General features: G+C 46.6%; 1 protein-coding gene across 1 annotated transcript in view; it reads right to left on the reverse strand.

Annotated features, from left to right (window-relative positions):
• The window catches only part of SPECC1L (sperm antigen with calponin homology and coiled-coil domains 1 like), a 121307-nt gene that overhangs the window by 40493 nt on the left and 68154 nt on the right, over window positions 1–12660 (reverse strand). The window contains exon 10 of the mRNA XM_058656493.1: window positions 6664–6754. Coding sequence (XP_058512476.1) covers window positions 6664–6754 — 91 coding nt within the window. The remainder of the gene's footprint in view (window positions 1–6663; window positions 6755–12660) is intronic.

Genomic DNA, 12660 nt, shown 5'->3' on the forward strand with positions numbered 1-12660 from the left:
CAGCGTACAGCTGGTGGGATGGAAGCGAACCCAGTAGCATGGAGGTCACTGCTGGCTGTTGGTAGAGTACCTCAATACACTGGTGGGGACAGAAGTTGAAATTAGAATGTGCTGGGGGGTGAGAGGGAAATGGGGAAACCAAATGGTGAAGAGAAAGCATAGCAGTGAGTGGGCGACAGGGGGAGGGCTGGGGGTCTGGTCTCCCCACTTCTCCCCGCCACCCCCGGCTAGCATAGGACAGTTGAAAAGCATTTTAAAGGACAATGAAGGGACAGAGTAAAGAGGGTGAGGATGAAGAGGGAGGAGGAAGGACTCAGTCAACGTAGCACCAACAGCACCTGGGACAGCCCACGCTCAGCCAAGGGACAAGCCTAGAGGGATGTGTACCACTGTCAGTCGATGATGGAAGTGGAGAAGTCAGGAGCACACCTGACCTTCAGCCTCTCTTGCAGAAATTACAGAAGCAACTGTCCCTTTATTGTCTGACAAATCAATTTACATGCAAAATAAAGGATCTCAAAACAAGAATCTTCTCCAATTATTAAAAATCAATTAATTGAAAAAATAAAAACAGCACTGAACAGGCGACTTATGTTAGCTGAAGAGTAGTTCCAAATAGACCAATGCTCCTGCCAACAGTGACGGTAAAGTCTTCAAACACAGATGAAGCCAGGGTCTGCAGTACTGGCATACCATATGGGTGCCGGTTTGAGTCCTGGCTGTTCCACTTTCCATCCCATTCCATATTTGTGGTCTGGAAAAGCAGGGAAGATGGCACAGGTAGATGGGCTCCTGCCCTGTGGAAGGCCTAAATGAAGTCCTGCTTCCTGGCTTTGGCCTGGCCCAGTGATGACCACTGCAGCCATCCCGGGAGTGAACCAGGAGATGGAAGGTCTTTCTCTCCCTCTTCTAACTCTGGATTTAAAAAAGAAAATCCATAATAATACTGCTTCAGAACAACCACATCTGTTGAAAAACAAGAGGGTGTGGAAAACACCAAGAGGGAAGAGTCACAGTAAAAGGATCCCAAATTTTGTATTTAAACTCTGGTCAAATAACTGACAAGCCATTCTTTGAAATGTACATATGTGAATACTTCTTCATCAAGCTGAATTAAGAAAAAGACAACTGAACAAGTATTTCAACTGCAGGAGAAAATTTGGAGTTAACTGTTTGCTAATATAATAACCAATATTCTGCAGAGGGATAAAACAGAATCAAGAATCTTTACAAAGTGTGGTACACACTACCCAGGACACAACCAAAAATTACCAGACATACATAGACAAAAAAAATCCATATTCAAAAGAAAGGAAAATGTATTTAAAGATCACCTACAAGTTAGAATTAGCAGAAAATAATTTTAAAGCAATGATTTCAAGGATGATCAATGAAAATATGCTCTCAATGAGTGAACAAATGGGAAAACCTCAGCTGACAGAGTTCCGAGAAATGCTACACTCAAAGAACTGAGTTCTCACTAACCACGTGGATGGCAGGCCTGGATTGAAGTCCCAGCTCCCAGCTTTGGTCCAAGCCAGTTCCAACTCCTGGGAGGCATTAGGAAAATAAGCCTCTCTCAGATAAATTTACAATGAAAACTAAGTCAAAAATCAAGGTGAAGCAGTTCTCTAAGTACTGGACCAGATTTCAGAACAAGCAATGTTGTATTACCTGAGGAAAGATTCTATGACAATAAAGGACGCCACATTCTAAGAAGACCTAACAATCCCAAATGCGTGTACCTCCCAACTACCCTGGCTGCATCCTGAAAGGGACTAAACGCAGGACATCTCAGTGACAGGACAGAAAGGAGAAATAAACAAACTGACTAGATGTGCAGAGTTTAATAACAAGTAGACAGAAATCAATAAGGAAATAAAAGACCTGGACTTGAGCAACACAACGAACCAGATCTAATTGACATTCATTTATAAAACTGTATCCCAATAACAGCAAAATAAATGCATTCCGTTAAGTGAGAGAAGTCAAACTCGGGGGGTGGGGGGGATATACACTGCCAGTTTAATTTCCTGCAGACTCTGGGAAGGCACAACTATACGATGAAGAACATATTGCTGGCTGCCAGTCGTGGTATGGGGGAGGGCTGACTGTAACCAGGCAGTATGAGGGAACCCTGGGGACAGAATTATCTGCTAAGATGCATGACTATGCATGTTAGAAAGCCCATGAAATTATGCACCACAAAGAGTACATTCTATTGTATATAATTAAAATTAAAAAGCAACTAGAATGGGGGGACAGGGTAAATGGAATTCAAACTGGGGCAAATTAATCGTACTGTGAAAGCATGACAACCACTCCAAAAGGAAAGGAGTGACAGAAAAGGAACTAACAAGGAATTCTAGGAGGGAGGAGCACTTTAGTGAGATGTTATAGAGGAAAAAAAAAATAAACAACACAAATATTGTATTCTGCTAAGCTGTTTCTCTGGGCCGGGGCTGTAGTGTAGTAATGCCCCTCTCCACAATGCCAGCATCCCAGACAGTTGCCTGTTCAGTTCTGCCTGCTCCCTTAGCATTCCAGCTGTTAATGTGCTTGGGAAAGCAGAATACGGCCCAAAACTCGGGACACTGAACTCATGTGGGAGAATTACAGAAGCTCTTGGCTGTGGCCGCGCCCAGCTTTGACTGGTGCAATCATTTGGTGGTGGGGGAAGGGAAGCCAGCAGATGGAAGACCTCTCTCTTCCAACTAAACAAAATATGTTTCTCCTAAGGGTGTTGTTTAGTAATTCTGAAAATTACTATATAAGAATCTAGGGTTGAAAAAAATAAGTAAATATAACATAGATAACGAAGACTCGGGTTTCTCACTGTCACAAGAACAAAGTTACAAAGAAAGGCAGAAGGCTGGAATAACTCTGGTGAAGTTCAAACATCAGTATTAACTCACAGTTCCAGACAGATGATAAAAAGACAGCCATACTGTGTTTGTGTGTGTGTGTGTTTGTGTGTGTGTGTGAGAAAGAGAGAGAGAGAAACAGTAAGAGTGTGAGTGTGTGGATTGGCACACACATATGCAACACTTCCAGCTCCATCAAGAAAGGGACAAACAGGGCCCAGCATGGTGGCCTAGCAGCTAGGTCGTCGCCTTGAACGCGCCAGGATCCCATATGGTTCCTGTCTGGTTCTAATTCTGGCAGCCCCACTTCCCATCCAGCTCCCTGCTTGTGGCCTGGGAAAGCAGTCGAGGACGGCCCAAAGCCGTTGAACCCTGAACCTGCCTGGGAGACCTGGAAGAGCTCCAGGCGCCTGGCTTTGGATTAGTGCAGCTGCGGCCATTGCGGTCACTTGTGGAATGAATCAACGAATGGAAGATCTTTCTCTCTGTTTCTCCTCTCTGTGTATCTGACTTTCCAATAAAAATAAAATAAATATTAAAAAGAAAAAAAAAAAGACCTTTTCAACCACTGGAACCTACAACCTGGGGGCCAATCTGCACCTTTTTTCTTTTCTTTTTTGGCATAGGAAACAAATGCCAACTCATTTCTATCTACAAAGGTTCACTGAGATAGCTCCGATCATGCCTCATGCAACTCAATCCAACTGCCAACAATATTAACACAAGGACATCTGATTAGCCCACCTCTAATGAGGTTCCCTGGACTAAAATGTTTTGCTGAAAATGACATGCAGGCATGCTACATATAACAAAGTAGAATACCAGACCTACTATTAAATGCTTACGCTCTTATTTAAGTGTAAGCAGAACAAGAGGCAGCACTTTCTAAAATTTCAGAAATGAGGCAATTTAAGCCTTCGAGACGAAAATTATAGACTGTATGGGTTTGTGTTTTTTTTTTAATTTGTGCCAAGATAAACAGTTCAGGAAGCAGAGCTGTTCAGAGGGACTGCAGATCCCATCCTACTCTCATCACAGCCTGCGTAACCACAGCAGCTCCCCACGGCCAGGAATCATTGGTTGTTCTGTTTTCCGACTCCTCTCCTCCTCTTATGACTGTTTAAAACATCACACTGGTGACAACTTTCCAGATAAATATTCACCTGAAGTGTGCTTCTCTCTCTCCTGTACAGATCTGAAACCTCCCAGCTAAGCCTCGCTAAGACTTTTTTTTAAAAGATTTTATTTTTATTGGAAAGTCAGATATAAAGAGAGGAGGAGAAACAGAGAGGAAGATCTTCCGTCCAATGATTCAATCCCCAAGTGGCTGCAACAGCTGCAGCTGAGCTGATCTGAAGCCAGGAGCCAGGAACTTCTTTTGGGTCTCCCAAGCAAGTGCAGGGTCCCAAGGCACTGGGCTGTCCTCGACATTAAGACATTGTGGAGTGTGAAGTCAAAAACGAGATGGGGGTCCGGCGTGACAGCGCAGCAGCTAAAGTCCTCGCCTTGAACACGCTGGGATCCCATATGGGCACCGGTTCTAATCCTTGCAGCTCCACTTCCCATCCAGCTCCCTGCCTGTGGCCTGGGAAAGCAATTGGGGATGGCCCAAAGCCTCGGGATCTGTACCCACATGAGAGACGTGCAGGAAGTTTCTGGCTCCTGGCTTCGGATTGGCTCAGCTCCAGCTGTTGTGGTCACTTGGGGATTGAATCATCGGATGGAAGATCTTCCTCTCTGTCCTTCCTCCTCTATGTATATCTGACTTTCCAATAAAAATAAATGAATATTAAAAAAAAAAAAAAGAATAGATGGGCATGAGTCCACATGACCAGCACACACCCTTGCTGAGTGGCACCTCCATGTCCTAAGTCCACCAGATAAGAAAACAAGGAATGGATTCTTCACGCATCCACTCTGCGCTTTCAGGAACCTGACCCTCCCACCCACACAAGTCAACCCAACAGAAATAACTAGACAGTTTCCATTTTTATCCAGTTACCCGAATTCATCCTGAGAGTCTCGCGGAGTACAAGTGATGGTGGCATTTGTGAGTTCCCTTTCTGGACAGCCCAGGTCAGCAGACCAGGATGTGGCGCAGGACCCACGTTTTACCACGTGATGTGGAAGAGCTGAAGGAGTATGGCTTATTTCCTTCCCCCACTGGAACCTGTCCTGCTGGGAATGTGGAAAGCACAGAGGAGAACGCAGAAGGCTCTGGGGATCAGCGGCAGCGGCTTGTCAAGATGAAGTTGGGTTACGTCTCCCTAGAGTACTTGCTCCCCTGAGGCCACCTGCAGCCTGTAACTCCACACCCAAGGCTCGAGCTGCACATACTCCCAGAGCTTTGGCCTGTCTGGCTCCTGGCTGACTGCACTTGGCATGGACTTCAGGGCAAAAGAGATGTGACTGGACCAGAGCACATCCATGTGTAGATAGTACTGAACCCTCGTGCATGCAGCTAGAATACAGCCAAGGGCATGCTTTCTCATGACAGGACGATGCTGTCCTAAAGCTCAAACAAAATGGAACTAACAGTAAGTCTATGAAGATGCAAAAACGTTTTGGAAGCCAGGGCCAGCGCCGTGCAAGTAAAGCTACCACTTGTGATGCTCGCATCCCGTGAGCATCAGTTGCAGTCCTGGCTGCTCTACCTCCAACCCAGCTCGTGGCTAACATTCCTGGTAAAGTAGGGAAAGATGGCTTGAGTGCTTGGGCCCCCATCTTCCTCATGGGAGACCCAGATGGCATTCCAGGCACCTGGTTCAGCTTGGCCAATGGGAGGGTAAACCAGTGGATAAAAGATGTCAATCTCTCTCTCTCTGATTTTCCCTCTTTAACTATACTGAGTGGCATCAGCTTGGATGGGGAGACAGCAGAGCAAACACAATGACTGAGCAGTCCTGAAAAGCAGGGTCAATGGGATTTCATAGGCAGCTGAGCAGATCTAAGATGGAGCTAACAAGGTTGCCACCAGGGTTCATGGAGAACACAACTACCACCAGAGATGTCAGCTGGGATGGGGAAGGGTAGAGGCCATGCAGGAACCTCTCGGGGAACTTTGTGCTGGACACCTCCAGTGCGTGAATATCAAAACAGACGTCAAGTAGGGAACTGGACACAAGAGCAGGGGCCTGGGGGGGGATGAACAAGCTGGAGCAGACAATCCTTAGCACAGAAACAGTGACTAAGCCATAGGAAAGGAAACACTGACCACCAGAGCAAGCGCACACACACAGCAGAGGCCAGGGAGCGAGAAGAGGCCCGAGGCAGGGGGAGACAGCAGTCAGCACAGAGGTGCGGAGACAAAGGAGTGTGGTGCTGGCAAAACGAGAGCAGCAGAGAGGGGGAGCAGCACCGGGGCTGCCATGGGGGTGCCAGTTCAAGCACCGGGCCTGGCTCAGCCCCGGCCTTGGCTGCCATCCTGGAAGTAAACCACTAGATGAAAGTTCTCTCTCTCTCTCTCTCTCTCCCTCACCCTCCCTCCTTCTCTCCCTCTCTCTGTGTAACTCCTATATCACACCGTACAGAGATGAGGAGAAGGGGTCCAGGGTCCAGCTGCCAAGGGTTCAGCTGACCAGTTGACCACTTAGCTTCTTGTAGCTGCACCTGCAATATCTATAAAAACGAGGACAACAGCAGCTCTGCAGCGAGGGACCATGAAGACTGCCTCACAATGGCTAAGCCCAGCTGCCAGGAAGCACGCACTTCGAACAACCAATTCCTGAGCTATAATTAAGACATATGATTAATAAGCTTTGGATAAAGATGTTGCTATGGTTAGACATGTGAGCTGTACCTTGAACGGGGAGCTCCCCAAAGTTTGGTCTCTTGTCTGACAGGGCTGTCAGGGGTTTGGATGCTGAGATTGGTCCACTGATGGAATGTCTCTGAAATCACAAAATAAGCCATGTCAAAGTTAGGCTATATATGGTGTGGTGACTCACAAAGACAGTGAATGTTAGAGAGCAGATATTGAGTTATAAATGCAGATAATCCCTTCCATACCACCATAGTAACTTGATAACACAAATATACACAATACACACAGAAGTAACCAATGTACTTTTTTAAAGACTCATTATGATGTAATTATACATTCATTTACATGCAGCTATAACCAAGGTCAGAGAGCGCATGCACCTCTTATAGTATAGTTTAGTAAACTTATGGTAATGCTATCACAACCAGGACACAGACATGGACACAAACAAGGTATCAGCTATATACAATCCATTTCCATTTCTCACAAGGATCCGGCCTATGGCTCTATTCTCATCACTCCCACTTTCTCTATTAACAAATCTACACCAGGGACCAGACAGCCAATGGTATTCTGAGGGCAATTTCATTCCTGTGTTTAAAGAGAATTCTTAACGGGGGCAGGCTTTTATGATGGCATCAAGTCATCAGCTGCAAACCTGGCACCTCCTACTGGAGATTCTTGTTACAAGTCCTGACTACTGTTTCCAGTTTCTTGCTCACACACACCCTAGAGGCAGAAGAGGCTCAAGTCCCTGGGTCCCTAGCACCCATGTGGAAGATCTGGATGGAGTTCTTGACTCCTGGATTCAGCACACCTCAGCTCTGGCTGCAGGCAGTTGGGGACTGAACCAACATTTGGGTGATGCCTAACTCTTTCAAATTAAAGTTTAAAAAGACGTTTAAAAGGGAATTCTTAAAATATACTATTCACTAAACTTTAAAAAAAATTAGTTTCAAATACATATATAGATGACTTCCAATTGTAGTTTTACTGATCATTCACGTCCTGCTTTCGAACAAATCTCAAGTCCTTTTCCTGCTCGCAATCTGCTACATTTGACCCAGTGCCCAGCTGTGTTCCTGGCCACCTCTGCTCCAGACTTAGGCATTCACCAGCAGGCTGAAACGTCCACCACAAGCACCCCAAACCCTTCAGTTCCCCTGCTTCATCTCCTGCCACATCTCCACAAACACGTAGTTTACCTGTCTGTTTCTCATGCTTTAGGCCTTTGGCTTTCCTCCAACTCTTACGTAAGATGCACATGACTCCACCCACCCACCACCGACCCATCCATCTATTTACCTATCTTGAAAGGCAGAGCAATCCAGAGATCTTCCACCTGCTAGTTCACTCCCCCAACAGCTAAGCCTGGGTCCCAGAGCCAACAGCCCTGCATCTGGGTTTCCCACGTGGGTGTCAAGGACCTAAGTACCTAGGCATCGTCCTTTGCTTCCTTAGGGTTTGCAGGGAGCTGTATTAGAGGCAGAACATCCATGACTGAAACTAGTGCTTGGATAAGGGATGCTCGTGGCAGCCTGACCCACTGTGCCACATCACTACCCTTCCCTAGGTACCTTCAAACTACTATTTTCATATGTTTAGCAGAAACCAGTGAAGTCCTGATCCTCCACATCCTTCCTACACTTGATACTGCTAGTCTTCTTTGATCCTGGTCACTCCAGGGCTTGCCCAGAATCCCAAGGCAGGTTTAATTTCCGTTTTTCTGATGATCAAAGAGGATGGGCATTTTCTCACAGGCAGGAAGCCATTTGTTTACCCTCGCTGGAGACATGTTTTATTTCTCCACCCACCCACCCCCAAATCTTTTTCATTTTCCCGAATGCAAGTCTTCTATCAGATAAACACATTATGAATTCAGTCTCTCCAGTCTGAAGCTTGCCTTTGCATTTTCTTTATAGCTTCTGAAGACACCCTAAATTCTGATGCCAAATTTTTCAATTTGCTTTCCTGGTTCCTGCTTTCTGTGTGCAAATGACTTTCGATTCTAACAGGTCATGATCACCTGTCCCATGTGGGCTACAGCCCCGCCCACTTGTGCAAGTCTCCGGGTTCACACTCGCCCAATGGCCAGCTATAAGGAGATGTGTATTTCTGGCTTCAAGAAGTTCAGCTGGGTCATGGAGACATACAAGGACAAGATGGTTTTTGCCTATTTTTCCGGGTATAAGGATACCAGATGGAAGAGCTAGTGTCCCAGCTGCATGAAGGCTGAATCAGCTGTACAAGAGGCAGTGAAGTCTGCTACATAAGGATGTGTGTTCATGTACTGCCAAGCAGGAGACAACCCTTACTGGAAAGATCCCAACAATGAGTTCAGAAAAAAAAGCTGAAGATAAACGCTTCAAATATGGAACACCTCCGAAGCTGGTAGGATCCGAGTGCCTGGGGGTCAGCCGCGTGGAGGTGCTGCTGTCTGAAGATTAACACTGGATGTGGCAACTGTGGCCTGCTTTCCTGATTTGCTGTGGTATAAAATAAATTCATGCTTGTTTTGCATTTCACTGTTAGTAGTAACAAATATTAAAACCATCAGTGGATGTCTCAATATTAGAGAATGTTATTAAAATATTCATGAACATTCAAAAAAAGGGGGGGGATTGTAATGTTGCGTGGGGTTCTCAAGCAGACATTGTATGGTTTTAGGTTTTACATGGAAGACAACACGGTCAGTCTCAGCCTCTGGATATATCACAAGGTAAGGGCTGTAACTAGACTATGTGAACACTGAGCTGCTTCACAATCTTTCGTGGAACAGATTACGACTCACCCACTAGGCTGCCCTGGTCCCCCTGGGGAAAATCAACTGGCCTACTTGTGCACTTGTACCTAGCCCAGCAACAATGCTGAAACGTACGTTAGCACCACACTGTCCTGACCTAATCCAGTGCAACTGCCCCAATCAGGAAGCAGCAGTTCTCTCGTTTTGTTCTTTTTTTGTCCCCCTGGGTGCTTTGAATATTCAGGGTCTTTGGCATTTCCAATTTAAATTTTACATTAAATTGTTCATCTCTAGCCAAAAAAGCTCTGGGTTTTTAACTGGGACTGTTCAGAACAAAGAATCCCAAAATGCTGCTTATACTGTCGGATCTTCCACACATTAACACTTTGCCCATTGACTACTTAATTCTCCTCAGATTTCTAGTTTCCTAGGAATTCCAGATGCCTAGTTTCCTAATTCCTAGTTTCCAATCTGCAGGTCTCATGTATATTTCATTCAAGTATTGCTAAGTACATCAATTTCCAGCTGTCCGTGCTAGGACACCCAAGTCTATGTGAGGCTTTTGAACAGCAAGTCTGTAACCTGCTAACACTGCGCATCTCCAGAAGCTTTTCCGTGGCTTCCTTGGGATTGTCTAAATAAATGACCATGTCATCAGCAAATGATGAGGGCTTCACTTCATTTCCCAGTCTGCTTTCATTGCTTTCCTTGGCCTGCTTGTACAAAGGAGGAGCTAAACGCTAGACGAAACCAGTGAGTGCCTCCTCGCCTTGGTCCCTGTCCTGCTGGAGAGTACTGGGTCTCCCTATCAGCCATGATGTTAACTGGAGACTTTGCACAAACCCTGTCTTTTAGAATGAGGGTGTCATCCTCTTTTTCTAGTTTGCTTAAGTTTTTACTATGAATCAGTGTGAAATGTCATCAGTTTTTTTTTTTTTTTGTCAACCAAAACTAAGTCATAAAGAACCATTCTGTTGGGCCCAGCGTGGTAGCCTAGCGGCTAAAGACCCTGCCTTGTACACACCAGGATCCCATATGGGCGCCGGCTCTAATTCCGGCAGCCCGGCTTCCCATCCAGCTCCCTGCTTGTGGCCTGGGAAAGCAGCAGACAACGGCCAAAAGCCTTGGAACCCTGCACCCACGTGGGAGATCCAGAAGAAGCTCCTGATTTGGACTGGCTCAGCTCCAGCCACTGCAGCCACTTGGGGAGTGAATCATTGGATGGAAGATCTTCCTCTCTGTATATCTGACTTTGCAATAAAAATAAATAAATCTTTAAAAAAAAAATAGAATCATTTTGTTGAAGTAAATGTTATCCTTTCTTCTTGGGTACATGGCATTCTTGGTCATGGCAGTCACACTGGCCTCCTGCAAATGCCAGTATACCACTCAGGCACTGGTTGGAGATCTGGTTCGTTCTACTGCCGATCCAACTCCCTGCTACTATGCTTGGGAGAGCAGTGGAAGACAGCCCAAGTCCTGTGCTCTCCCACATGGGACATCTGGTAGAAGTTCCTGGGGCCTGGCATGGTAGCCTAGCGGCTAAAGTCCTCGCCTTACATGCGCCAGGATCCCATACGGGCACCAGTTCTAATACCTGCTTCCCATCCAGCTCCCTGCTTGTGGCCTGGGAAAGTAGTCGAGGACGGCCCAAAGCTTTGGTACCCTGCACCTGCGTGGGAGACCTGGAGGAGGCTCCGGGCTCCTGGCTTTGGATCAGAGCGGTTCCAGCCACTGCGGCAGCCTGGGGAGTGAATCATCGGATAGATCTCCTCTCTGTCTCTCCTCCTCTGTGTATTTGACTTCGGCCTGGCCCAGCCCTCGCTGCTGTGGCCATGTGAGGAGCCAATCAGCACCTGAAGGCTCTCTCTGCCTTGCTTTTATATAAATAAATCTTTTTTTTTTTTTTTTAAGATTTTGTTATTATTGGAAAGCCGGATATACAGAGAGGAGGAGAGACAGACAGGAAGATCCTCTATCCGACGAGTCACTCCCCAAGTGAGCCGCAACGGGCCGGTGCACGCCGATCTGATGCCAGGAACCAGGAACCTCTTTCGGGTCTCCCACGCGGGTGCAGGGTCCCAAAGCCCTGGGCCGTCCTCGACTGCTTTCCCAGGCCACAAGCAGGGAGCTGGATGGGAAGTGGAGCTGCAGGGATTAGAACCGGCGCCCATATGGGATCCCGGGGCTTTCAAGGCAAGGACCTTAGCCGCTAGGCCATGCCGCCGGGCCCATAAGTAAATCTTTATTAACAAGATTTTCTTAGGGTTTTGGGTAGCACCTTACTGTGGAGCATCCGTGTGTTTGTATGTGTCTGCCTTGCCTTAGTGAATGAATCTTCTTGGATCTGTGAGTATGCAATTTCTACCCAGCTTGGATAAACCTGAATTATTCTTTCTTTTCCAACACTTTTTTCCTTGGATTCAAATTTAGGGTATATGAGGACATCTGATTTCACCCCAAAAGTCAAAGGCTCAGACCACCTGCCTCCTCCTCTTCACCTCTCTGTGCCTCATCCCAGACGGGGGGTCGCTGATACAACGTGCAAGGTGCTGGTCTTTCCCTGGGTTCTGGGAACTCACCTGCTACTCCTCTCCACCACGGACACATCCCATGTACGTCCTTAGGCCCACAGGGCCTATCAACGAATAATCAGTCCACCGTTTCTATTTTTTCCAGGACAGCATCAAGTGATTAATATTTTTTTTCCTGGTTACAGGTCATATTTTTCTGCCTCATCGTTGTCTGGTGATTTTTTTTTTACAGGCCACATTATGTATTTTACAACACTGCGCCTTGTATTTATTGCAGTTCTTTAAAGAGTATCACACTTTGTTCTGGCGGGTAAATAAGCTACTGTATTAGTTATCTATACTACACGACAAATTACCCCGAAACTTCAGAGGTTTAAAACTATAAACATTTATGATCTCACAGTTTCTATGGGTCCGCAAGCTCAGCTCTGGCTCAAGGTCTCTCACAAGGCAGCGACACCCGGCTGTCACTGGGTTGCAGAACTCTGCTCTGGGGGCGGCTGGTGTGGGCCTCTCCCCAGGCAACTGGGTTTCCACAGAGCGAGCAGAAACAGGAGACACCAAGAGGAACGCTGCAGACCGAGTCCATCTTTTTATCTCCTCGTCTTGAAAGGGACACCCCATCACTGCTGCCACACTCTTTGGACCAGAAATTAAGAGCTGACTCCCAAGAGTCACCACAGAGGCTGCCGGCCACGGCTAATTCTGGGCCTCCCTGGGTGGGCTGAAGGTGTTCGTTAGGGTCTCTAGAGCAGA

The sequence above is a fragment of the Ochotona princeps genome, chromosome 29 (genome assembly GCF_030435755.1).
Source record: "Ochotona princeps isolate mOchPri1 chromosome 29, mOchPri1.hap1, whole genome shotgun sequence".
Taxonomy (NCBI): domain Eukaryota; kingdom Metazoa; phylum Chordata; class Mammalia; order Lagomorpha; family Ochotonidae; genus Ochotona; species Ochotona princeps.